Source organism: Schistocerca serialis, chromosome 7, assembly GCF_023864345.2.
Source record: "Schistocerca serialis cubense isolate TAMUIC-IGC-003099 chromosome 7, iqSchSeri2.2, whole genome shotgun sequence".
Taxonomy (NCBI): domain Eukaryota; kingdom Metazoa; phylum Arthropoda; class Insecta; order Orthoptera; family Acrididae; genus Schistocerca; species Schistocerca serialis.
Genome location: NC_064644.1, coordinates 419,042,517 through 419,068,112, shown reverse-complemented (window position 1 = coordinate 419,068,112; position 25,596 = coordinate 419,042,517). Strand labels below are relative to the sequence as shown.

At 37.8% G+C, this 25,596-nt stretch overlaps 1 protein-coding gene across 1 annotated transcript in view; it reads right to left on the bottom strand.

Moving 5' to 3' along the window:
- LOC126413131 (uncharacterized) overlaps window positions 1-25,596 on the bottom strand; it is a 186,669-nt gene that overhangs the window by 36,979 nt on the left and 124,094 nt on the right. Inside the window, exons 15-18 of the mRNA XM_050083023.1 lie at window positions 24,975-25,094; window positions 13,250-13,606; window positions 6,203-6,443; window positions 2,685-2,898 (exon numbers count right to left, since the gene is read on the bottom strand). Coding sequence (XP_049938980.1) covers window positions 2,685-2,898; window positions 6,203-6,443; window positions 13,250-13,606; window positions 24,975-25,094 — 932 coding nt within the window. The remainder of the gene's footprint in view (window positions 1-2,684; window positions 2,899-6,202; window positions 6,444-13,249; window positions 13,607-24,974; window positions 25,095-25,596) is intronic.

Genomic DNA, 25,596 nt, shown 5'->3' with positions numbered 1-25,596 from the left:
CTAATTTCAAGTTGCCGCCACTCATATCTCACCTGTCTTTCAACAACTTCCTTGCCTCTACACTTCTGCCTCGACTGACATCTCTGCCCAAACTCTTTGTCTTTAAATATGTCTGCTTGTGTCTGTATGTGTGGATGGATATGTGCGTGTGTGCGAGTGTATACCTGTCCTTTTTTCCCCCTAAGGTAAGTCTTTCCACTCCCGGGATTGGAATGACTCCTTACCCTCTCCCTTAAAACCCACTTCCTTTCGTCTTCCCCTCTCCTTCCCTCTTTCCTGATGAGGCAACTGTTTGTTGCGAAAGCTAGAATTTTGTGTGTATGTTTGTGTTTGTTTGTGTGTCTATCGACCTGCCAGCGCTTTTGTTCGGTAAGTCACCTCATCTTTGTTTTTATATATATATGGTGTTAATTGCATCAGATAATGCACTGTGGGTAGGAACCAAAGATGTTGCACCTAGCGTAAGAAAAGCGAACATTATCATTCCATTATCTCCGATTTTTATTGTCTTTGTTGTTGAATGTAATGTTAATGACTGACTTTGTTCTTGCTTTGATAAGATGAAGGGCACTCATAATTGTGAATATTACATATTACAACTCAATAGCAAGAATAAAAGTTGTATTCAAGGAAGAAATAAATGATGCTCATCTCTGATAAATAATTATATAGACTCTATTGTAAATATTACTCTTTCTAGTCAGTCTAATTACTATAGAAAGTTTCAGCTACACTACGTCAACGTAGAGTTGGAGAGACACTGAGGAGATTGGTGAACAAACCCGCAAATAAACATTCAATGGATTCAAGAGCACGCAACAAGACATCTGCCATAGTTCATTACCAACATATTACTACATTACAATACATGCACAAGGCGAGTTTTGTTTCAATGGATATTTCAATACACCATTTCAAAACCAAGAATATATGCTACTCTTGTCTATAAACTCACAAAATACAATAAAAATAACAATATATGTTGAAGTATAATACTGAATCATCCCTTTATGGGCTATAGGAAACAAGATGGTATACACAAATAGGTGTTGTTCATATATTTATTAATTATTTACCAGGACCACAAAGTGAGGTTGAACTTGCTTCTAACTTTGACTGTGGAGGCACATACTCAACTAAAGGGCTTTCAGAAGTATTTGAAATCATTTCTGTGTACCTTAATGTCCTCAATCTGATACAAAGTATTAGCTGCAATAAACAAAGATAACATTGTGCTTCAAGTATAGGAAGCTGCAACAGATGTAGAAAACTGTCAGTATTAAGAGTTTAGTGGAAGAATTAAATAAACTGAGAAATCATTGGCATAGTATTTATTCAAACTTGCAAGATACCAGAAAATATTGAAATACTTTCCAAGTTGAATGTAATGGTTTGTGATAGAGATAAATGTAAAGACATAGAAAATGCTTTGTAAATGAAATACCAGAAGAAGATTTCAACCTGAGTCCAGAGGACAGTTTTACACTAATGTTTTCAATGTTATTCCAGATACAGTACAGCTGTAGGAAACTTAATTATGAGGTATGTTGCCACAGAAAACATGATGGAAGCATTTGGTTTCTTGTAGACTACACGAGCCTAGGTGATTCTACACTATCAGAGCACATAGAAAACATGGGATCTTTGTACAGTGTACATGTCAATAAGCATGATCTGAAAGAAGAAATTTTGTAGTTAAAAAAAAAACTTATGTAGCTAATTTCGGGTCTGAGCCAGTTCAGCTTCTGTACCTCCTCAATGCTTGTCATAAGTGCAAATATATTTCCATATGTACCAGCATTACAGATTTTCTGCACTTTGCCTGTTACTGTTGCCTAAGCAGTGTCGTCATCCAGGGTTCTTGCAAGAGTTAAGAATTGTTTGAGAATCACATTGGGGCAATAGCAGTTTGTTGGATCAGTTATGATTGCAATGGAGTCAGAGCTACCACACTCATTTCATTGTACTGGGATTACAAAAGAGTTCACATTTAAATAAGCTAGAAAGGAAGTATAATTTTGAAAACTATCAAATTTATGTAAGCTTTGAGCATTAAAAAGTTTCTTAAAAAATAGGTGTTCTTTGCTTTGTTTGCATTAAAGTTTTCTGACTTTACCCGAATACTCAAAGTTTAAAATAAAAATTTATGGGTTGGGCCTACGAACACTTATCTGGGGTTCAAAATAATCCTAGCATCAGTCCTGGATGACATTGCAACTACCTTCCATTCTCCTATATTGATATTAGAAATACATAACTTTTATTTTCAAGAATCACTATAATTTGATGAAAGAAGCTAAATGAGTTTTCTCTCTAGCACACTTACTCTTCCAAGTTACAGTAGTTCACTTTGTTTATACTTGCTGCGACTTTGTTTATTCCCCACCTCTGTCCTACAGAAAAATTTACCCTAAAAAAAATACATATTGAAAATACTGGAAATCTCTCATATAGGATTGGCACTGCTGTGGTCTTATTGGGTGGTAATGGCAATTGGCTGTTCAAGCAGCCTCTTATCAGAAACATTAAGATGTGTATCATACAATGTATGACACAGCAGATTAAAGTATGATACACTGCCCTTTATGTGATATATGTGCGCGCGCGCGCACACACACACACACACACACACACACACACACACACACACACACACACACACACACACTTAATGGGATGTTTACCTTATCCAGTAATGTGCCTTCATAGTACGCAGCCTCCCATTGTGAAACACAGACATGAGAAAACTCTCTGTAATGTCATCTAGATGCTGCCCAAGAGCAAGAACATTGTACCCATTCATACGAGCAGCAGCATACAGTCGACCACGTTTCATTCTGCTGCAAAAGCTGCATACTGATGTACATTTATCCAGCATGGCTGCCTGATCTAGTATTTCTGAAACAGCAAGAGAACCATGTAGCTGTGCTTGATACAATAAAACTGTGTACTTCTAAGCAGGAAAGGCAAATTATAAAAGTTGTCACAATAAGTAGGACTAACACCTTATATGTCTAAGTAGTAATATAATGGAAAATAGAGAACTATACAATACTTAAATTACGATGGTCTTGTGTTTTTACAAGTTCAATGGGCCAAGAACTGATATATCATTTATTTTATTACAAAGAAACTGAACACATTACAGTAAAATTAAACATACCATTCAAACAATGGCTGCTACAAACCTACCACATCCCATACTGCTTGATTGGTGATTTTAGCAGAGACAGAATACAAAACATAGCAGCTCAAAGTCTTCTCACTTCTACTGATTCAGAGCTAGGGAAATGAGATACCAAGGAGAAGTCCATGAACTGAATGAGAAAAGATAATTCACGTAATTTGTATGAATCTGATGATTCTTTTTAACTGTGTCAGGCACAGTAAGCATGATTCTGTTAACACTTTCGCTGAAATCTTCAGCAGAAGTGGCATTTAGTCACTTTTCAGCATTCCTCACAAGTTTTCAATATAACATGTAGTGTAGAAGATAAACAAACTGAAGTTATGTGCAGTTATTAAAAATTTCCATTTAAAGCTCTGAGCAAATGCATAGTTAAAATGGATCTAGACGAAGTTCAACCAGATTAGGCCAGCACTTAACGAGTATTTATTTCTGGATTACTAAGTTTAAACATGGTTACAGTAAAACTTCCTGGCAGATTAAAACTGTGTGCCCGACCGAGACTCGAACTCGGGACCTTTGCCTTTCGCGGGCAAGTGCTCTACCATCTGAGCTACCGAAGCATGACTCATGCCTGGTACTCACAGCTTTACTTCTGCCAGTATCTTGTCTCCTGGCAGAAGTAAAGCTGTGAGTACCGGGCATGAGTCGTGCTTCGGTAGCTCAGATGGTAGAGCACTTGCCCGCGAAAGGCAAAGATCATGAGTTCGAGTCTCGGTCAGGCACACAGTTTTAATCTGCCAGGAAGTTTCATATCAGCGCACACTCCGCTGCAGAGTGAAAATCTCATTATGGTTACAGTAGCTTCTACTCTGAAACAAGTGATCAGCCAGTTAGATAAGGTCAACACACAAAAACCCTTAAAAGGTTTATAATTAACTACTGGATGATTACAAAAGCACGTGGTAATTAATATTATAATAACTGAACTAAAAATATGCAGGAGTTCTGCCCTAAACTAGGTATATATTCAAATTATTAGGTACAATATTTGCTGACTTTTGACCATAATTTGACACATAAGAACATTTCAGTGAATGATCTGATTATGTTAGGCAAAAACCACAGGACATTTGCACAGATTTTTGACCTTAGATGTAATTTAAATACATCAACATTCTTAACATTCTTTACAACAATCAAAACATTTTAGTAATACTAATGAGAGTGCACATAAGAAGGTGAAGATTATTTTGTTGGCTGGACTTAAGATAGCCACTGGTTTTTGTTACTTCCCTGATATAATCCTCATAAATTACTTGGACAGAGACAGAAACATGATTGGCCCTCATTATCCTTAATCACTCTATCACTTGAAAGAAAAGTTGGTTGACAGTGAACAAGACAAGCACATAAGCAAGTGCTTTTTCACCAAACCAACAGTCACCTCACTCTCCACCCCACCCTACCCTCACACACACATGCATGCATGGATGCACGCACGCACGCACGCACACACACACACACACACACACACACACACACACACACACACACACCGCATTTGTTGCCTCACTTCAAAATTTGGCTTGCTGATTGTTGAGCGCTCACTTCCATCAAAGTGAACATAAGAGAACAAAGGCAAAAGAGCATAGAACAATACACTAGTGTTCACCACAATTCACCTGTATCTTTGCACAAGCATTTACAATGGAGGGAATACAACAGAAGATGAGAGAACAAGGACTGAAATATGCAAACACTACAGACAATGCATTATGATAGTCAGACAGAATTATTTTGTTATGAAGAAAGTAAAGTTGTGTAATAAAATAAAACTGTGGGTTTCTGAAATTTTACACAATCATGAGACACATGGTAGTAGTGCACTTATCACTGAATAAAAGCTCCTGCCTTCCTGTAGCTTTCTTTTAAAACTTTACTGATATTTTGGTAGAATATATTAATTAACTAAACTACTCACTGCAACAGAGGAGATAATTTCACAACAGCAGTAGCTATCAACAAGCAATATCTCCTGAAGAAAGGTTAGAATTTATGATCTGGTTCTTAGAAACTGGAGACAATTTGACTACAGCAAGTAGTTGTTTCGCATATCACTCACTCCTGAGCTTGTGCCCTTTTTATTCTGTTCTCATTAGGAGGAAGCAAGTAATGAATTTATCTTCTTTGTTACTTAACAGCTATAACGAGGAGTGCTTTGGACACTTGCTTCCAAACATTAACTTCCCTCTAACCCCCATCCCCTCCACCACTGCTCCCCTGCCTTTTGTAGGGTAGATCTCTTGTATTCCACGAAAAACTGTGGCATCTACCTTTTCCTATTAACAACAGTACATTCTCTTCAGATACTACATAACTGACATACATCACAAAGGCAGTTTGTGGATGAAAAATAACAAGAAGGAGAATGTGAATGCTCTCTGTGATATTCACACTGAGGCAAGTAACAAACTGGAGCTTCCTTTGATAATTCACTGAAAGATTATCAAGCAGCAAAACACCAAAGAACACTTGTGAATGAGTAGCAAACATGACTGAACACTATTCTCCCATGCTTGTGTGCCATTTATACCTGTGGGAATGTTCTGTTTGCTGATGCCTCCTCACACATGTGGATTCTCTTCCATAATAGAATATTTTACAGTGTTTGATGAAATACTCGGTTCCAATGGAATGAAAAAGGATGAAATGCATAGGTACCAAACGAGGCAATGTTGAGAGATAAAGTCAGTTAATTTTTAAAATTATATGATCATTTTTCACCAGACTTATCTATCCATTGCCACATTGCTAGGAAATAATATAATTGTATAGCAACTAATCTTTTTATGTGGCTTTAAGAATCAGAAAGGTCTTCCTGTTAACTGAGAGGATGATTTAGTGAAACAAACAGAAATTACTACAAGAAAATCAAACATCTCTGCCAATATTTTTACTGATATTGTCTTACTTTCTAACATAGCTACCAGGTTAACCACATGACAGCAAGTAGAAGGAATACACACATAATTTTCAATATTAAAGACAGGTATGCACATACAGAATACTTACTCTGCTCTTCATAAAGATAATGTACTCCTAAGGCCTCCAGGTAAGGTATGAGAGGCCTTGGATCATAAGCAGGGCTACCTGGATCAACAGTTGCAGCACCAAGTGTAAAATTCACACCCTTTGCCTTTGCATAGAACTGATACTGGTGGAGTGTGTGTAAGAGGCTGAGAGAATCCTTGCCACCAGAGAGGCACACCATCACACGGTCTCCATCACGCACCATGTCAAACTCCTGCAGAGCCTGCACATAAAACGTTTCTATTTCAGGATGATTCAAGGAAATGTAGCAACCCAACAAGAAGGTACAGGAGAAAGAGCCCAATTTATACAAAAGATAAATCATAAGAAAAATAAGGGACAATCTCTGCTGCAACATTAAAAACAGAGAAAGAAACATCAAGATTTCATAAAAGTTTCTTCTCATACATACAAGGAGAGAGTATCCTAACTGAGAAATATCTGTCTCTTTCAGTGAAAGTATCACCTCAATCAAACATTCCACATAAAATTTCAAAATAGTTTCAGAAATTCAGATCATTCAGATCTACGTGGAAGTGTACTTTCAATGTAAATTTTTGGTGAAGCTGCACATAATTATTTGGGAGGTGCATCTATAAATCACCATGCTGATTTACTTGATAATTACAAATGGTTCTCTACAGACTGTTACTGGACTCGGATAAAACACAATACATGCAAGCCTGTACTGTACATGGTTGAACTACAATATTCGAAATAATGCAAGAGGAAAAATCAATTAATGAAACACAATATTCTTACTTCCTTGGTGTTTACACAGATCATAGCAGATTTTGGATATGAAAATGCCAAAAAGTTGACTCATTCTTGTTATTATCACTCTCTAATGTCTTGTAGCACCGTGTTCTGGGATACTTTTCAATAGAAAAGGAAGTGTTGATTGCACAGAGTGTATAATAAAGATAACATGTGATATCCACACCAGAGCCTCTTATAAACATTTCTTTAAATGTTAAACATAATTACAACAGCCTCATAATACATTCACACAATTATGAGATTTGCTGTTAACAAGCAATGCCAACATCAAACAAATATTAATATTCATAAATATATTATTAACCAAAGCTAAGCTTTGGTATTTGTAGATTTAGAGAAAATTTTGGACAATCTTGACTGGAATATGCTCTTTGAAATTCTGTAGACAGTAAGCGACACAGATTGAGGTGGTTTGCAAAGCCCCTCAGTCTGTGTCGCCTGGCCGCCAAGAGCTGTTGCAGGACGGTTTGATTCATGGATCCAGTTATATGGCTCCTTCTGTGTATAGCGATTTTACAACTATGACGAGTGGGGCCTGAAGATGGCATCAATGTAACACCGAAACTGGTAGCACATAGAAGTTCATAAAATAAAATAAATTTCTACAATACATACAGCTGTTGGTAAATTATTGCATCAAGAAGTTCATGCCGGCCATTGTCCCACGGTCCATAATGGATCAACGAAGATGTGCTAAGAAGTTCTTTCAGCTCATCATCATTGTTGAAGTGTTGACCACCAAGGACAGATTTTAGGTGTAAGAAGAGATGAAAGTCACTTGGAATGAGGTCTGGGCTGTATGGAGGATGATCAAACATGTCCAGTGAAATTCCTGTAAGAGTTGTTTGGTCACATTCGCCGTGTCAGGTTAGGAATTATCATGGAAAAAAAAACACACACACCTTTTGACAGTAATCCTCGGGGCTTTTTCTGTATTGCGCAGCACAATTTCTTAATGGTGTCACAGTAACCATGTGCATTGATTGTTTGGGCTCGTGGCAAGAAATCAAGCAGCAAAATGCCTTTTCTGTCCCAAAAAACAGTGCACATGACTTTTCAAGGTGTCAAGATTTGCTTAGGCTTAACCTTCGTTGGGAATGAAGTGTCTCTCCATTCCATTGATTGCTGTTTTGTTTCAGGGGTGTCGTACGGTACCCAAGTTTCATCCCCCGTGACTATCCGAGGAAGAAAACCATCGCTTTCTTCATTGTAGCATGTCAAAAACTTAAGTGCACTGCCCATCCATTGTTTTTTTGTATTGTTCAGTAAGAATTTTGGGTACCCAACATGAGCAAAGTTTTCAAAATTTCAGTTTTTCAGTAACAATTTCATGAATAAGTGATCTTGAGATTTGCAGAACTTCCATATCAAGGGCACTAAGTGTAAACTTATGGTTGTGCTTAATCTTCTCCTCAATTGTGTGAATCAATTTATCAGTAACCATAGACGGGCGTCGACTTCATTCTTCATCGTGCACTTGACCACATCCTTCATTGAACAGTCTGAACCATCTTCTAACTATTGAATCACTCATAGCATTTTGTCCGTTAACCTCACAGATTTGCCGATCAATTTCCTTTGGTTTAACTTTCTTTGCTTTTAGAACACGAATCACAGATCTGATTTCACATATGGCTGCATTTTCAATTATGGCTGACATTATAAAGAAGCACCACAAAGCACACATTGGCAGCAGCAATCTGAAAATGGCGTACATGTCTTCTCCTCGAGTCAGAGTAACTGCCGCACATGCTCAGAACTGCGATCATAGCACTGTTGCAGATAGAAATAGAAATGAAACTTACTTTGTGGATGACCCTCGTATATCCCCCTGGCCTCAAACTTCATAATCCGTGTCCCTCACCCACCTATCCCTTTCTCTGTTTGCACTCCACCAACATACACAGCTACCTATTCCAGCAATGTGACCACTAGTCCTTTTCCCCTCCTCTCTTTTTCTCCTTTTCCACTCCTCTCCTAACCAACCCTTTGTCTTAAAACAGCTGACTGCACCTAGCTGGCCTACCCCGTCCCCACAACATCCCTGCACGCTCCCACAAGTAGCACTTTACCTTCCCCCCTTCCCCCATCCTTACCCTGCTATCCCTCACCCTCCTTGCCACAGTCTCCTCATCACCCCCAACACCCAGACTGCTTCTCCCACCAGGCACAGTTGCTTGCAGCCCAGTCTGAGTAGCCAGAGACAGCAGTCATGTGTGTAACTTGTGCTTGCATGAATGTGTGTGTGCTGTCTACAGCCCTACCCTGTCCCCACCTCATCCCTGCATGCTCCCACACACTGCACTTTGCCTTCCCCCCTCCCCCACTCCTAACAGCTATCCCTCACCCTCCACGTCCCAGTGTCCTCTTCATCCCCACTAACCAGATTGCTTCTCCCATCAGGTGCAGTTGCTCGTAATCCGGCATCAGTGGCCAGATACAGTGGTAATGTGTGTATGCGACTTGTGCTTCGTGAATGTGTGTGTGTTGTCTCTTTAGAAAAAAGGTGTATTGACCAAAAGTTCAGCATGTATGGCAGTCTTTTGTTGTGTCTATGTGCAACTCAACATGTGCTCTAGGTGACGAGAACCAATCTTTCCTTTTCATAACATTGCCGTTGCCTTGTAACACAGGTTTATGAAACCTGAACCATTTGTAGAAAGATCTACAACAATATAGTATAGAATATAACTGAAAGAGATACACAATTAGACAAACAGAAATGTCAATTTTATTGCAAGACAACAACTGCATTGAGATCATTGTGATTTATGATAGTTCCCTGGACATTACAAAAGATGAGACATAGTTCTTAATATGGTGTGCAATCAACACAGGCAGCAATGCACTCCGTCTTCAGGCCACAAGTGGCCCATCAGGACCATCCAACCGCCATGTCATCCTCAGTTGAGGATGCGGATAGGAGGGCCGTGTGATTCGCACACCGCTCTCCCGGTCATCATGATGGTTTTCTTTGGCCGGAGCCACTACTATTCCGTCGAGTAGCTCCTCAATTGGCATCACGAGGCTGAGTGCACCCCGAAAAATGGCAACAGCGCATGGCGGCTGGATGGTCACCCATCCAAGTGCCAGCCAAGCCCAACAGCGCTTAACTTCGTTGATCTCACGGGAACCGGTGTATCCACTGCGGCAAGGCTGTTGGCACAGGCAGCAATGCATGCTGTGCAATGTGTTCCATGCTGGCCACATAGTTGGTAATGCTGTCTTATGGCAGAGTGTTCCATTCCACCTCAAGCATGGTTGACAATTGCTGGATAGTTGTTCCATGTGGATGTGCTCCAATATGTCTCCCTTACACATCTCACATATGCTTCATGGGATTTAAGACATGTGAATGGGCAGGCCAGTCAATTCTCCAAATATCCTGTAGTTCCAACAGCTCCTCCACCTGCACCATTTAGTGTGGTTGTAAATTGTCATCCATGAAACTCAAGTCAAGGCTGAATATACCCCTGAAGAAACAAGGGGAAGAAGTACCGTGGTACAGTAACATTGACCAGTGAATGTACTGTGTTCAAAGAGCTGCAGTGTGCCAAGAGCATAGGGACTGGACCAATGAAGAGTGGGTCATGCACTCTTCTCGGATGAGAGCACATTCAGTCTGTGAAGTGATTCTGGACATACCCTCATATGGTGAGAGGCAGGAAAATGTAATGCACATTAGTAAGCTTGAAGGTTCTGGTGGTACAGGTGTTATTGTGTGGTGAGGCATAATGTTGCATGGACATACTGACCTCCAAATCTTCAAAAATGGGGAGTTCACAGGTCAATGTTTTGTGACACTGTGCTTCTTCCTCAAGTGCATCTTTTAAGGGCTGCATTTGGCTTTGACTTCATTTTTATGGATGACATTGTGTGCCACATCAAACAATGCAGGTGGAGAAGTTCTTGGAGCAATTGGAATTCAGTGAATGGACTGCCCTTTCCATTCCCCTGACTAAAATCCCATTGAATACATGTGGGACATGGTGGGGAGACATATGGCAGCATGTCCACATGTACCAATAACCATGCAGCAGTTGTCAACTGCACTGGTGGTGAAACAGAACACCCTACAACGCAGACTCCTTACCAACCTGACCGAGCGAGGTGGCGCAGTGGTTAGACACTGGACTCGCATTTGGGAGGACGATGGTTCAATCCCGCATCCGGCCATCCTGATTTAGGTTTTCCGTGATTTCCCTAAATCGCTCCAGGCAAATGCCGGGATGGTTCCTTTCAAAGGGCATGGCCGACTTCCTTCCCCGTCCTTCCCTAATCCGATGAGACCGATAACCTCGCTGTCTGGTCTCCTTCCTCAAACCAACCAACCAACCTTACCAACCTTGTGGCCAGGATGGGAGCACATTGCAGAGAATGCATTGCTGCCTATGGCTATCACACACCCTGTTAAGGACCACATCCCATCCTTCGTAACATTCACGGGATCAACATGAATCACAATGACTTCATGTAATTACTGTCTTTGAATAAAAGTGTCATTTTTGCTAATCTCATTATGCATTTCTTTCATTTATTTTCTGTATTATACTGCAGCAGTTCTTTCTATGTATGGTCCAAGTTTCATCAAGCTATGTTACCTGGCAGTGACACATGATATGAAAGTCACTTTCATCCTTAAGATTTCAACAACCGTGTATTATGAGGGAGATCTTCAATGCTTTTTGTCTCACAATAGTAATTGAATATTTGACGTTTTGGTCTACATGATTTTGGAAGAAAACTTCCCCTGTTAACAATCCATCCAGTTCATCAGTAGGGCTCACAATTTCAGAGCCAGAGGTGCAAACCTCCATTGCACAATGCATAATTATAAAATTTATTGCCCATGGAGGCACTCAAGAAATTTTTTGGAGACAGACTGCACAGTTCAGGGTCAAAATACTGTCAAGGATTCATATGTTTGCCTGGCGTAAACAGATCAGGGATGGACAAGAAAAGTGGAAAACAAGGAACATTAATGCTGTTGCCAGATGAGCATTCTGAATGAAAAAAGTTGCACAATACAAGACATTCTTGAGGAAGATCGACTGGTGAGTGTATCCAAAATTGCCGAACAGATCGAAAACCAGTTATGATAGGTGTCAGCAATCATAAATGATCTAAAGTTCCGTAAAGTGTATGCCTGATAGGTCGCTTGCCTTCTGATTCCAGATCTGAAGTTGAGGCATTTGGGAGGTCTGTCAGACTTAAGCAAGATTTTTGAAAGAAGGTGGGTCCACGACTAAACTCCCAAATCGAAACAAGCCAGTAGGGAGTGGTGGAGGCAAAGTGAGGCAGACTCAGTGAAAGCCAAGATTCGACTGTCAGCTGACAAGGTTTTTTCAACTGTTTTCTTCGACAGGAAAGGCATTTTGCTCATTGATTTTTTGCATGGGCAACACACAATCGATGCTGCTTACTAGTGCAAACTGCTGAACCAGGTGAGGGGTACATATTGCTGCAAAAGATGAGACCAACCAATTTGAGAGCACATCCTCCTCCATAACAATTCCAGGACCCATAATGCAGCTCTAATTTTCTCAAGTGCACTGAACTCAACATGATCATCCTCCCTATAGCCTGGACCTATCACACTATGAGTTTCTTATGTTTGAATTGCTTATAAAATCTCTAGAAGGCAACGATTTGAAGATGGTAAGGGCACACAGGTATTCATGCTCCTGATGCAACCAGATTCAGTCCTATGATGATAAGATAACAAAACCTTCTTTCTCACTGGAAAATTGTGTTTATAAAGGAGGAAACTATGAAGAAAAATAAATGATATTAGCCTTTTATTTTTCAATGAATTTTCTTTAAAACAAAATTCCATTTGTATTTGATTTAACCACACAAGCTTGGAATGATCCTTCAAGACATTTTGACCGACTAAACAGTCTGCAAAGCCAAACTGTTCCATTCATGAGGAGAGACACAGAACACACTACTCAAGTGCACTGGAACACAAGTTTACTTTTACCACCACTCCACAGATTATTGTATCTAGTGCTCTCCTGTGATCGAAAGAATATTAAGAACGAGGTGTCTGATGAAAATAAGCAAATTATGCAAGACACAAGGGTGATATACAACAGTTTGAACAGCTAGTTGAGTGCAAGTCAGATGTACTGTAATAACAATTAGACTTTACCACCACCTGTTGCTTCTGTATTACACACTTGGCCACACTGAGAAGCAGCCAAGAAAATGATAAAATCCCTGCTGCAGCAACAGACACACACTCACCTCCACAGCAGGCTTCCAGATGGACTTTGGAGGGCAGTGCCAGCGAGCGACTGGTGGTCCTCCTAGGATCCCCGCGGCAGCTTCTACAGCTTCACGCTGTCTCTCAGCAGCTGCAGCTCGGCATGCTTCCGCTACCATGCCACCAGAGAAAGACCCCGTACTTGGCACTGGGGAACCTGAGTCAGACTCGTGTGATGTAAGATTGATGCCAGAATCTTGTGACTGGGTTTCACCTCTGAGTACATGTATGACCGTTTCGTCACTCGAACATTCACTTGACTGGGGAGCAGTCCCAGATGATTCCGCTGTGGCACCTGCCGATTCGTGTAATTCAAGTTTTTGGTCAGTTGCCACCTTCTGGAAAGAGAGCAATACGTTAAAGAATGAATATTTTCATGATTACAATATTTTACAACAGTACTTACTTTATAGAACTGAAGCTTGGTTGTTGGGGACCAGTAGCTGATCAGTACCTTTAACATTACACATGAGCTGTTTATAATATCTGGGACAGTACAATCTTCAAATTTGTTATGAGGGTCGATCTGAAAGTGATGACTCTTATTGTTTTGTAGTGACTTTGGATGTCTGTGCTAGATGTCATTGGTGCAGTGCTAAAGCTTGAACATTCATCTTCATTTGCAGGTGGTTCTGTCATTCTGCAGTGGTTAGTGACAGCAGAGGAGTGCTCCAAAATGGAGTCCGATACGGACACGTGTAGAAAACAGTGATGTGTGACTGAATTCCTCACTGCTGAAGAAATTGCATCAACTGAAATACATTGACACTTGTTAAAGATGTATGGAGATGATAAAGTAAATGCGAGCAATGTGAGGCGACGGGTACAGCATTTTCAAGGTGGTGGAAAGGGTGTGCCTGACAAGCCGTGGCCTGGTCAATCCTGCACAGCTGTCACCCCTTGCAATGAAGAGCATCATGATCGACTCATCTGTGCTGATCGGTGGATAACAACCAGAGAATTGTGTGAAAAGCCGAATGTCAGCTGTAAGGACTTTGAAACAATGTTGGCATGTATTTGTTACTGCAAAGTCTATGCGAGATTGGTCCTGCAGATGCTTACAGAAGAACAAAAAACTCATCAAATGGAAGTTTGTCAGGATCTGCTGGACCAATATGAAGCTGAAGGTGACAATTTTCTGAATAGCATCATCACCGGAAATGAGACGTGGTGTCACCGCTGCAAGCTGGAAATGGCCAGACAGTCCAAGGAATGGCGATACGCGAATTCTCCGTCAAAGAAGAAATTCGAGACACAGCCATCTGCAGGCAAAGTGATGTGCACAGTCTTCTGGGATATCCAGGGTGTGGTTCTTTTGGATGTCAGTTTTGTGGCCATACAACTCATTGCAAAATTCAGCTGGACTGTTTTACCACATCCACCGCACAGTCCAAATTTAGCATCTTCAAACTTCCATCTCTTTGGGCTGTCAAAGCTGCAAGGAATGTTTGGCCTCAACTGAGTCTGATTTTTACAAGCAAGGCATGCATGCTCTGGTTCATTGTAGGCAAAAGTGAGTAACAAATAATGATGACTACATGGAAAAATGACAATCTGTAGCTGAAATATTGCTCTATTTAGCTGTGCTGTTGTGAGTTACGTGTCTCCTGTCATTTCCATGAATAAAAATATGAGGCATTACTTTCGGAATGACCCTCGTACATTGACAATGACCCAAGTACATTATATTTTTATGGAATTCCTTTTTACCTCATTACTTAATGATTCCTATATTGATTTTTTCTGAATATGTGAGTGTAGGTTTTTACAGTCGATGTCACATTCTGTGAAGTCTTCTGGTCCTGTAACAATTTTACTGTTACAGGTGGCCTTCATGGAATGACTGATAAAGTATGCCTGCAAAATTGATTGATTAATTGATTTTACATCTTGATTTGAACACACACCTAGAAGAAGATTTCTGAATCACACATTTGGATTTCAAATCGCTGTTGTTCCAAAATATTTTTCTGTCAATAGATGTGATTTGCCTCTCTGGTAAAGCCTTTTGCATGTGAAAGTTAAAAACATTCACCATGGTTTAGGTAGCATATTATACTGTAGCTTTTTTTTCCCACCCTCTAACCCGTGACTGGCTGACTTAGATCCTTCACAGATAACAGGGAATCAATGCTTTATTGTCTGCAGTAAGAGCACACACAGAAACAGGCATGATGTTCCAAGAAACCCACAAATTGAAAACAGCTCTCATCCTATTATTCTTAATTCAGTTTTTTTAATCAACTAATTTTCTGTGGTTCATTTATTTTCAGTGATGCCAATACAGATAACACAATGATACTTACTCTCTCTCATTTGACAGAGTTTTTGAAGTTAAGGAAATGAGAACTTTTTAGGAGATACTCTAGTTTATGCTTGGTCATTGGACAATATCAATAGATGCATCTCTAGAGAGCCTACAAGTAAATTGTTATACTTTGTGATTCATCTAATCTGATTGTGAATCAATGCATGCTAATGATGTTACCTCCATGAGAATCTTGATGGTATAAAAACAATTTACAAGTTTTACAAAGTTTTGAGAGGTGCTACCACACAGAGTACAGATTAGCATTGTAGTAGAAAACGCCACTGAACATTGATGGAGAAGAACAAGCCTCTCAAGCAGAAATTTTTAAGCTTTAAAACAGGTTTAATCACTTAATTTAAGAAACTAATAGTATAAGAATGTTCTCTGGTGGTTAAAGAAGCCATTCACAAGGCAGTTTTAGTGAAATACTTCAACTGGTGCAAAGGATCAGAAACATTTCTGTCCAGGCTGCCCATGCAGAACAATAACAAATGTATACAAAAATCATGCATAAAGTGCATCAAGTTGCTATTATGGAGATTGAATTCCCTGCGGACTTAATGGCTGAAAATTATGATATAGTGTCCTATTTCAATACAGAGTGCACACATAAAGAAGGAAATGACCAACATTCCCAAGATCTGACAGTCCGTCAGAAGCCTCCAGTGTATAATTGTATTTTTTCAAGGAGGAGTGCCGTATATTGAGTAATACAATGAGATAGTCTCTATTGATGCAAGAAACAATATGAATGGCTCCAGTATTAAGGGTTTATGCATTGCGTTTGGTCAAAAGTTTTCTGACTTAGAGCATTCGCCTCATTTGTCACACTTCTCATCTTTCTAAAATGGCTGCTTCAGATCTGTGATTACCAAAAATAATAGTTACTCTGAAAGCCAAGAAAAAATAATAATTATTGCAATTTAAAGTTGTAAGCTTTCCAGAAGCAAGTTTCCATATACAGAGTTACAAACAGAAGAAGAAAGGCAAGTGTAAATTTGGAAATTCACAAAGCATCTACTCTGACTTATGATTAAGGAAGGTAAGAAGTTATTAATGCTTAACAAGAGTGACAAAAATATTAGGAACCTACCTAACCAGCCAACAACAAACACTTGGCACTGAGGAGAGAATGTGAATTACTTACAGCAAAAATTCAGAAAAATGTATATCACATGCAAGATCAGTGTGTATATTGGAGAATAGTGATAAGAACAACTCATCATGAATCAGTAACAACATTAGAAAATTTCTACGAAATCAGATAGAGCTTAATAGCAGACTGATATGAAACTGGATCCTTATTAAGAACAAAAGCTTAACAAACTCAAAACAAGCATGTGGGCAGCTATGCAAGAAGTGTTCAATGAATTTGAAAGCAAGATCTTACCTGCCAAGTTTTCAAAAAGCCTTACAAAGACTTGGTCCAGTTCAAATACCAGTCAGTCAGTCAAAGTTGTCAGAACAGATGTTGGTTGACACGATGACATCAAAACAGAAGGTAATAAAATCAAAGCTGAAACACTAAATTAAATCTTCCAAATGTATTTCAACAAAGAAGGTCACAACATAGTTCCTACTTCTGATCATCTTATGAACATGAAAAAGAGAGGTATAGAAATAGATAATCATAAAATTAAAAGACAGCTGAAGATCATCAACAGGATATAGACTACTGAATCCAACAGGACCGAATCAAATGTGTGGAACAAGTGGCTCCTCATCTAGCAACAGTTTATCACGGGTTGCTAGAATAACGATGGACCCACATGATTGAAAACAGCTGTAGGTAATTTCAGTCTTTGCACAAGCCGCAAGGCCGTTATGTAGAAGTACAAACTTATGTTGACTGTAGAAATGTGAAACATAGTTTGTGTTTCAAATATTAGGACACTTTTGGAGATCAAAAATTTCTCTGTAGAAATCAGGTCAGACTCCGTGAGACTAATCAAGTGAATTGAGGTTTTGTCTGTTCATTCATGATAACCATGAAGCCGTTGACAGCAGAGGCAATTTTGATGTTGTGTTTCTTCATTCAGGAAAGCCTTGAGTACTGTTGGGTATCATCAGTTACTGTAAACTGAGGAGAATCTGAGCAGGTAGTGTGAATTCAACCATTTACCTATTTTTCAATATTTTGGATATCTGAGCATGGCATCTTAACAAGAACACTGCTGCTGACAATTGTCGTGAATTCTTGACTTACTTGTATATAACAATGGTAAGTTGGAGTGCACAGTACTGACAAATAACATTGACAGTAGGTGTGTAATTTGTATGCTGCACTCATAATGTAAATACATTGGTACATAACCTTCTGCTGACATCAGGTATTTCCAGTGTGTAGTTGGTAAGATGTACTATTTTTACTTGCATGTAAGCATCTCTAGTGCTACTGCTTCATTATTTGTTCACTGTCAATACCTTTTAGACATTACGGTGCCTAATTACAAAACTGAGTTTTCGTAGGGTGAATCCAATCATGTGAGTAGACAAGAATTTTTTAGAATCAACTCAGAAATCCAACTACAATCCAGAATTTCTTCTAAACACTGTGAAGGTTGTCAAATCCGGCAGTCAAACTTCAGAACAACACACAGTTTCTTATGCAACATTAAATGACAAACTCAAGAACAGATACAAATATAAAATAGGTGGCCAACCAGTTTTAACCAACAGTAGGGAAAAAATCTAGTTGATGGAATATTGTGTTTTGCAAAAGGGGGGTTTCCTTTGAGGAATAATAGTGCTAGGAACATCATACAAGCATTCTTAACTGATCAGGGTGGACTGAAAAAAGATTTCATGACAACTGACCTGGCTGAAAGAGGGTAAAAAGTTTTCTGGAAAGAAATCAGGAACTAACAGTTACAGTAAGTGAAAACAGGAACAGAACAAGGGCAGCAGTTATTCAAGAAACTGTGAAAGATTATTTTAAGAAACCTGAAGTGTCCTAGAATGGTGTTCCTCCCTCCAACATTATGAACTATGATGAGACTAACTATTGTTTTGATCATAGACAAGTGATAGTAATAGTGAAACAAGGTACAAAAGACACCTTGAAAGGATTGTGGATAGTACTAAGTCAAGTATCAGTATAATGGTAGCAGTGGCTGCGGACAATCCAGTCCTCCCACAATACAGTTTGTAGGGTAAAACATCTCTACGATATTTTGACTGAAGGAGATTAAGTGGTACAGGTTATAATACGAATCAAAGTGGATGGTTTGACTTAACAATGTTTGTATCACAGTTTACTCAAATTGCTTCATCTTACAATTAGCATTTAGATGACCGAAAGCAATTATAGGTGGCAATCTCTCAAGTCATCTGTCACTTAATGTGATTAAACTGTGGCACAAACATGACATTCAGTTTGTGCTTCTACCACCTAACTCTACTCATTTGTATCACTTTGCGGACTTTTTGAGACCTCTAAAACTTGCCTGAAGTAATGTGCTAGATAACTTGAAAAGGAAGAATAGAGAGGTGATTGCAAAATCCGAATTTTCAGGTTTTTGAAAGGAGCCTTTGACAATATAGCTATCACTTCTAAATCTAATGTTGTATCTGGGTTTAGAAAAGCAGGAATTTTTCCTTTCTCTCCGATAAAGCCTTTTCATAGCCTCTAGAAAAAACAGATACATGACACTGACTCACCAGAGGTTTCCTGGACAATAGCCTTTGAAATGCAATTGAAACTGGTTCACTCCAATGAAACAAATAGAATGTCTTGAAAAGAAAAGTGCTTAACATCAGCTCCAGGAAAAGGTATTGCTGTCAGGGACTTAAATGAAAGTGATAATGACAGTGCTGAAAGCAGGGAGTCCCTGTCTTGTGATTCTGATTCTATCTCCAGAACATCTAACAGTGATGAAGAACAGTATAAGTCAAATGAAAATTAAGCAATGGACAAAAAAGGATAAGATGGCCAAGAATTCAATGAAAATGATTTTGCTGTAGTGAGGATTTCTATGAAAACAAGGTACACATTTTTTATTGATAAAATTAATAACTTCTCTAATGACACTTACAGAATCACATTTCTGAGATAGAAAATTCTTGATGGTGATATGTACTTTGTCCTTCCAGAAACTTAAAATGCAACTTAGGTAGAAGGAGCAGAAATTAATAAAAAAAAGTTGAGCCAGAACATACAAGACAAACTAAATATGTATTTGATGGGATATGTGACATGATAGTGAGCCATACAGTTACTGAAATTGAAATCTGTTTGTCAGCATTCCTGAATACAAGTGTTTTTACAGCAATAATGTTGGATTTAATGTACCTATGGAAACTTGTTTAGGCTAGTTTTTAAAATTCAAAACAGTGGTCAGATACCCTATACTGGAAGTCTGCTTCCATTTTTACATACAAAATAAATTAGAGATTGGATTCACCCCACCAATAATTAAATAAAATCATAAGTGCAATAATGAATTAAAGATAAATTAATATCTGAATATACCATCATTAAGATTGTATAGTAAACACTTAAAATTTGTATTGTCATATCACTACAGTAAATGGACAATATTTTAAAAAGAACTGTTGTTTTTTTATTTGATTCACCCCAGATTACAGTACCAAACAAAATAAATGCTTATGGAATGATTCCGTTGGTGAAGACTTCCAACCAAATGGAACCCAGTATGTTACTACTAACAGAGAGCTATTGTCAGAAGCAAAAGTACTGCCTGGTATCCCTCAAGGTAGTGGAATACAACATTCACTTTTCGTACAGTATATGTTAAAATAGTTCAGCAAATAATATTTTTAGATCCACAGGTTGTTCATATGATAGAGTTGTAAGCAGAAAAGTAACATTGTTGGAAAACTGTTACAATTAGCAATTGTCTTTATAATACTTCAAAATGCTCAAGCATTTAGGAGTATCTCTCTGAGACAATATAAGTTGGAATGGACACCTAAGTCTAACCATACGGAAGACAGGTACCAGTCTTAGTTTTTTCTGAAGAATATTAAGGACATGTAATTTTCCCACAAATGCTGTTACTTATTTGTTTTAACCATTCTTTGTTATTGTTAACTGTTTTAAGACCCTCATCCAGTCTGAATAAAGGAGAAGACACAGGAGATTCAAAGAACAGATTTTCACTTTGTTTAACGTTTGTTTATCACAGAAATCCTCAACAAATTTTGGTGAGTGATGCTGCAAGAAATACTTTATGAATCTCACAGAGATATACTCTAAAAACTGCAAGTGCATGTACTTCAAAATGTCAGAAAGCACATAAAGAAATTTTTGTAGCCAAGATCATATTCAAACTTATATTTTACTGATTGGTTTCAACAGGTATGATTGTCATCTTCAGATCTGTAACATAATGCATTTACAAATTATTATTTCTGTTAGACATTATAAAAGAGGAAATAGCAATTATATATTCACATACCCTTAAAAAATTTTTAGTTGTATGTTATATGTGCAGTTATTAATCATGCCATGTTAACATTTTAGTAGAGAGTACATTGGACATTCCACACAAGTTCATCAAAAATAAATTTACAAACACGTTTGTCACAAGTAAAAATATACACCACTAAAATGTACCTTGTGGAACTTGGCATGTCTACATATGAAGCACTCCACTGATGCATGTCAGGTGTTCAATTCCACAATATACAGTAAAAGTGCAAATTTATGCCAATGTGGATATTAACAACTGACAAGCATCAGAGTTGTGCTATATATAGATATTCTAAATTCCACAAGGTGCACCTTAATGCTGTATATTTTTAGTTGTGAAAAACCAGTCTGTAACTCTATTTTTGATAAACCTGTATGTAATATGCAACACACTCTGAACTAAAATGTTAATATAGCAAGAGTAATGAACAGACAATGGAACAGACATACAACCAAAAAAGATTTTAAAGGTATATAAATGTATAATTGCCATTTCCTCATTTGTAATGTCCAACAAAAATAATGATGGTAGATGAAGTACACATAAATGCATAATGTCACAGATCTGAAGTACACACAGATCACTCCCTCTCAATTCTCATTGTAAGAAATGTCTGTCAAGAGGTATGTTATTCCCTCCAGCTTACACTTCACATAATAATTGCAAGGATAAAATTATACAGTATTTGGCATTCCAGTACACAGAAACCGCCAACAATCTTCCTTCTTGTGCATAATTTGAAAATGGAACAAAAATAAGAGGGTGGATTGTGGGGCAGGGAGGGGGGGGGGGGGGGGTGTAGGGGGCAGATAGGTTTCTGGTATATCATACTCCTTTCATAATGTTCTGTTTGGTGGCATGTGGAATACAGACACATGTAGATGTCTAAGATGACTAAACTAGTTTGTTAGCAGCATAAGGTACTTTTTTCCCTATTCAAAACATGAATGTTTTCTAGGATTTACAATCACCTAACAGAAGATTACTCATTCAGGTCTGACAAAATTTTCTGATATAGTGGACTTACCCAGACTATTGTAACAAAATTCATACTACTATTATACACCTGTATCATTCTGACTATACAGTAATCACCTGTGAAGAAGACTGAAGTGATAACAGTGCCATAATGGGAAAAATAAATTCAATATTGCAAGTGATCTTTTTGATTCAAGTGATTTGCTTTGTAGCTGAGCCATCCATTGTCAACAGTTTCATCCATTGCCAAAAAATTCACACAATTGGTATCTCTGATACTCACTCCATTCTTCTACATCTACAAATTTTACACTCTGTAAGAAACTGCAAGCAGCATTGTGGAATCTGTGAGTGGTTGGGACTAATTTGTAGCAACATTAGCAACTTTCTGTCCTATTTAATACTTATTTAATAAGGAGTAAAGGAACAATGACACTCTACACATCTCAGAGAGCATCGTAATCTCTCTTATCTTTGTATTTGGTCTAGAGAAGAGGATATTGAGAATAACTGCTAATATAAGGAAATGCACTCCAATAGGGCTACATCATAGAGTATGATTTACTTAGTGTGTGATACTTGTATGGAATGACAAGACACATGCAAAGTGTGGTAAGATGTATCATATTTTCACATACAAATTCATATAGCACATAATCAGTATTTGGAACTTTAAAACAATCTACAATAGTATCGCACATTTCATGGTACCTGAAAGAAATGTAAGATAGGTACAAACATGGTGTCCTGAGCTCCCAAACAATCAAGGATGATATCATCAGTGGCAACTCTCTGTCTCTATAACCTGTTTAAAGTCAATAAGGTAATCATATAACAGGTGTTGTCATACATGTATTAACTAAAAAATGGAAGTACAGCTTTATATTTACACACTACAGTATAAATAATGAAATGAGAAGTTAAAATTTGTTATAAATCATTTACTATTAATTTGTTTTATTCAATAATTGAGTCCTGTTCCTGACTTGGATACAGAATGACTATTTGGTTTCAACTACAGATGATTGCCCAATAACCCTACATTCTCCAAAAGATAATAAGATGGTTGTTTGACAAGTGCTGCCAAATATACATTGTGGATGAAAAGTGAAATATCATCCACCAGCCAGACATGTACATTCAATGTTAGTTATTGTGAAACAGCTCAAGCAGCCACAAGGAAAATGGCTTTAGGCTGATGTATTATTTTATTAGCTAACTGAGGCATTCACAAGAAATGCTCCTAATACATTATTAGCTGTGGTGTCAGTTGGGCAGCACAGAAACCTTTCTACCAAGGAGTGCACTGAACTAGATCATTTCCATTTCAGGACAGGTGTGATGAATGTAATAAAACTTCGGTGAATTTCACTTCCGCTTGTCATTGTTATTTGGATAAAAATGTACTGTTCTACACAGTTGCAATATACTTAACATATATGGAGAAAAATAAAGAATAAGATGAACTGAAAGAAGAGAATAAATTGAACAACTGGAAGATGGAAAGAAAAAAACTTCATTCAGTATGAAAACATATTTTAAAGACCATTTACACAGTATAAAGATTAAGAGAAAAACAAGGGAGTGCTTTAACTTAACATTTACAATAAAAAATTGTGCTGTTTCTTACTGTACTGCATGAAGGGACTTGCATTCTGGCCTCCTAAGTATTCTTGACTTATTTTCTAATTTTTAATTGCTCCCTAATCCTCTCTATCTATACTATGTACACCCCTACTGTTGTTCTTCACTGTAAGAAACTTCCGTAATCCAATGAGACCTCCATGTTTTTGAATTGTTAACATGTTTGTGTTTGCAAACACTGTAATAGGAATCCTTCCATTGGTCCTCTAATTTGTTGACTACATGCTCAAGGTGGCAATATAGTTTCACAGAATCACATTTAGGGCAATTCAAGATGAGCAATGGTACTAAAAAGAAGAAAAAGAAAAGACCGTACACTGCTACAAACTCTGAATTGATTATCTACTCATGAATAATAATAAAAGTCATAAGAGTCATAATTTAGTTAGCAAAATTTTCTGTTGTTCAAACCAATCATAAACAACTGTCAGCTATTTCTTTAACGTCAGCTATTTCTTTAAAACCTTTTGCTTCCTGTAAATAAAGACTTAGAGGACCACCAAACAAAAAATGAGGTGAAAGATGACATCATTTAATAAGCCCTGCTGTACATAGTGAGACAATGATCGCCACCAATGTACAGTAACATTTGAACAACAAGACCTTACAGAAATAAAAAAAACTGGAAAATAAGTGAGAAACAATATGTTTCTGTAATTTAGCAAAAACATACATCAAATAATAGACAAGAGCACAGTTATGCAGAGACTACATTATTTCACCACAGCAAAACTGAAAACCAAAATTCTCAAATATTTTAACAAATGGCAGTAAGCTATAAAAACAAACATTAACATATTCACTTCCTAGCACATAGAATCACTCGCAATGAGCTTTTCGCCCCTGTCATAATACAAGCAGTAACTATCACACTCTTCTTGCACAAGCCCACAATATTTGCACATATGTTACGAGCTATCCAGACTTGTTCCATGAACAAGGTGCTGCAACTACAATGGAGGACTACTCAGTATCCAGTATAGTATTTCCAATGTTACACTCATCACACACAACAGTAACTGGAGCTTCAGTGAAGTTCTTGTTCAAGTAATGTTAGCAGCCTAGTCCAGTGAAAGGTTGTATTACAAGTATAGATCCTCTCTATCAGTCTCACATGTCTCTTATGTAACATTTTTTCAGACTTGCAAGAATGATGCTGTTCACATGTCTAGCAGAAAGTTATTCACATTTTGAACACAGTAACTTTCTTAAACTGTTGCCAATTTATGCGTGGATTGAAGTCTTTACGCTGACATTACAGTGCTGAAAGACAGGACAGATAAGATCACAGAGAACTTTTTTCTCTATTGGTGTTTTCAAGAAAATACGCAATCCTACCTGCGAAATACTTTCGGGGTTACAGGTAGAGTCCTGCTCACTTATCGACTCTGACATTGGCTCGCTGATCATTTGGATGCTGCTGGATGGCGGCTCATCAGGAGATGTCGAAGTATCACTCTGCGATGAAAAATTTAAAATTATTTTATCTCCAGTTTTGACAATCTTGTTATTCAAGACAACAATGAACCTTTTTTTATAAAAAAAGGGAAATAAAATATAAATAACTTTTAGAAGAAAAACCATTACTACATATTAAGACCTTTTATTGCCTTACCTATAAAACAAACAGTGAGAGAGACGTAGTAAATATGAATGTGATGGGTGGATGTGACAAAAAATTCAAGAAACTGTTTGTAAAAGTTATTTCACAGATTCAGATATTAATGCACTATACCACAAAGTATATACACTACAATAAAATGGTAGAGCTGAAAGTGCAAATTGAGACTAAAAAATGAAAGGGCCAGTCAAATATCCACAGAAAAGAGAATACTATAGAAGTGGATGTGATATTCCTTTATACATGATCTATCAATAAATAACAATTTGTGAATTAAATAGACACTAGATACTACATTCAAATTAACATACAACAAACTACTTTCATATTAATCAAAAA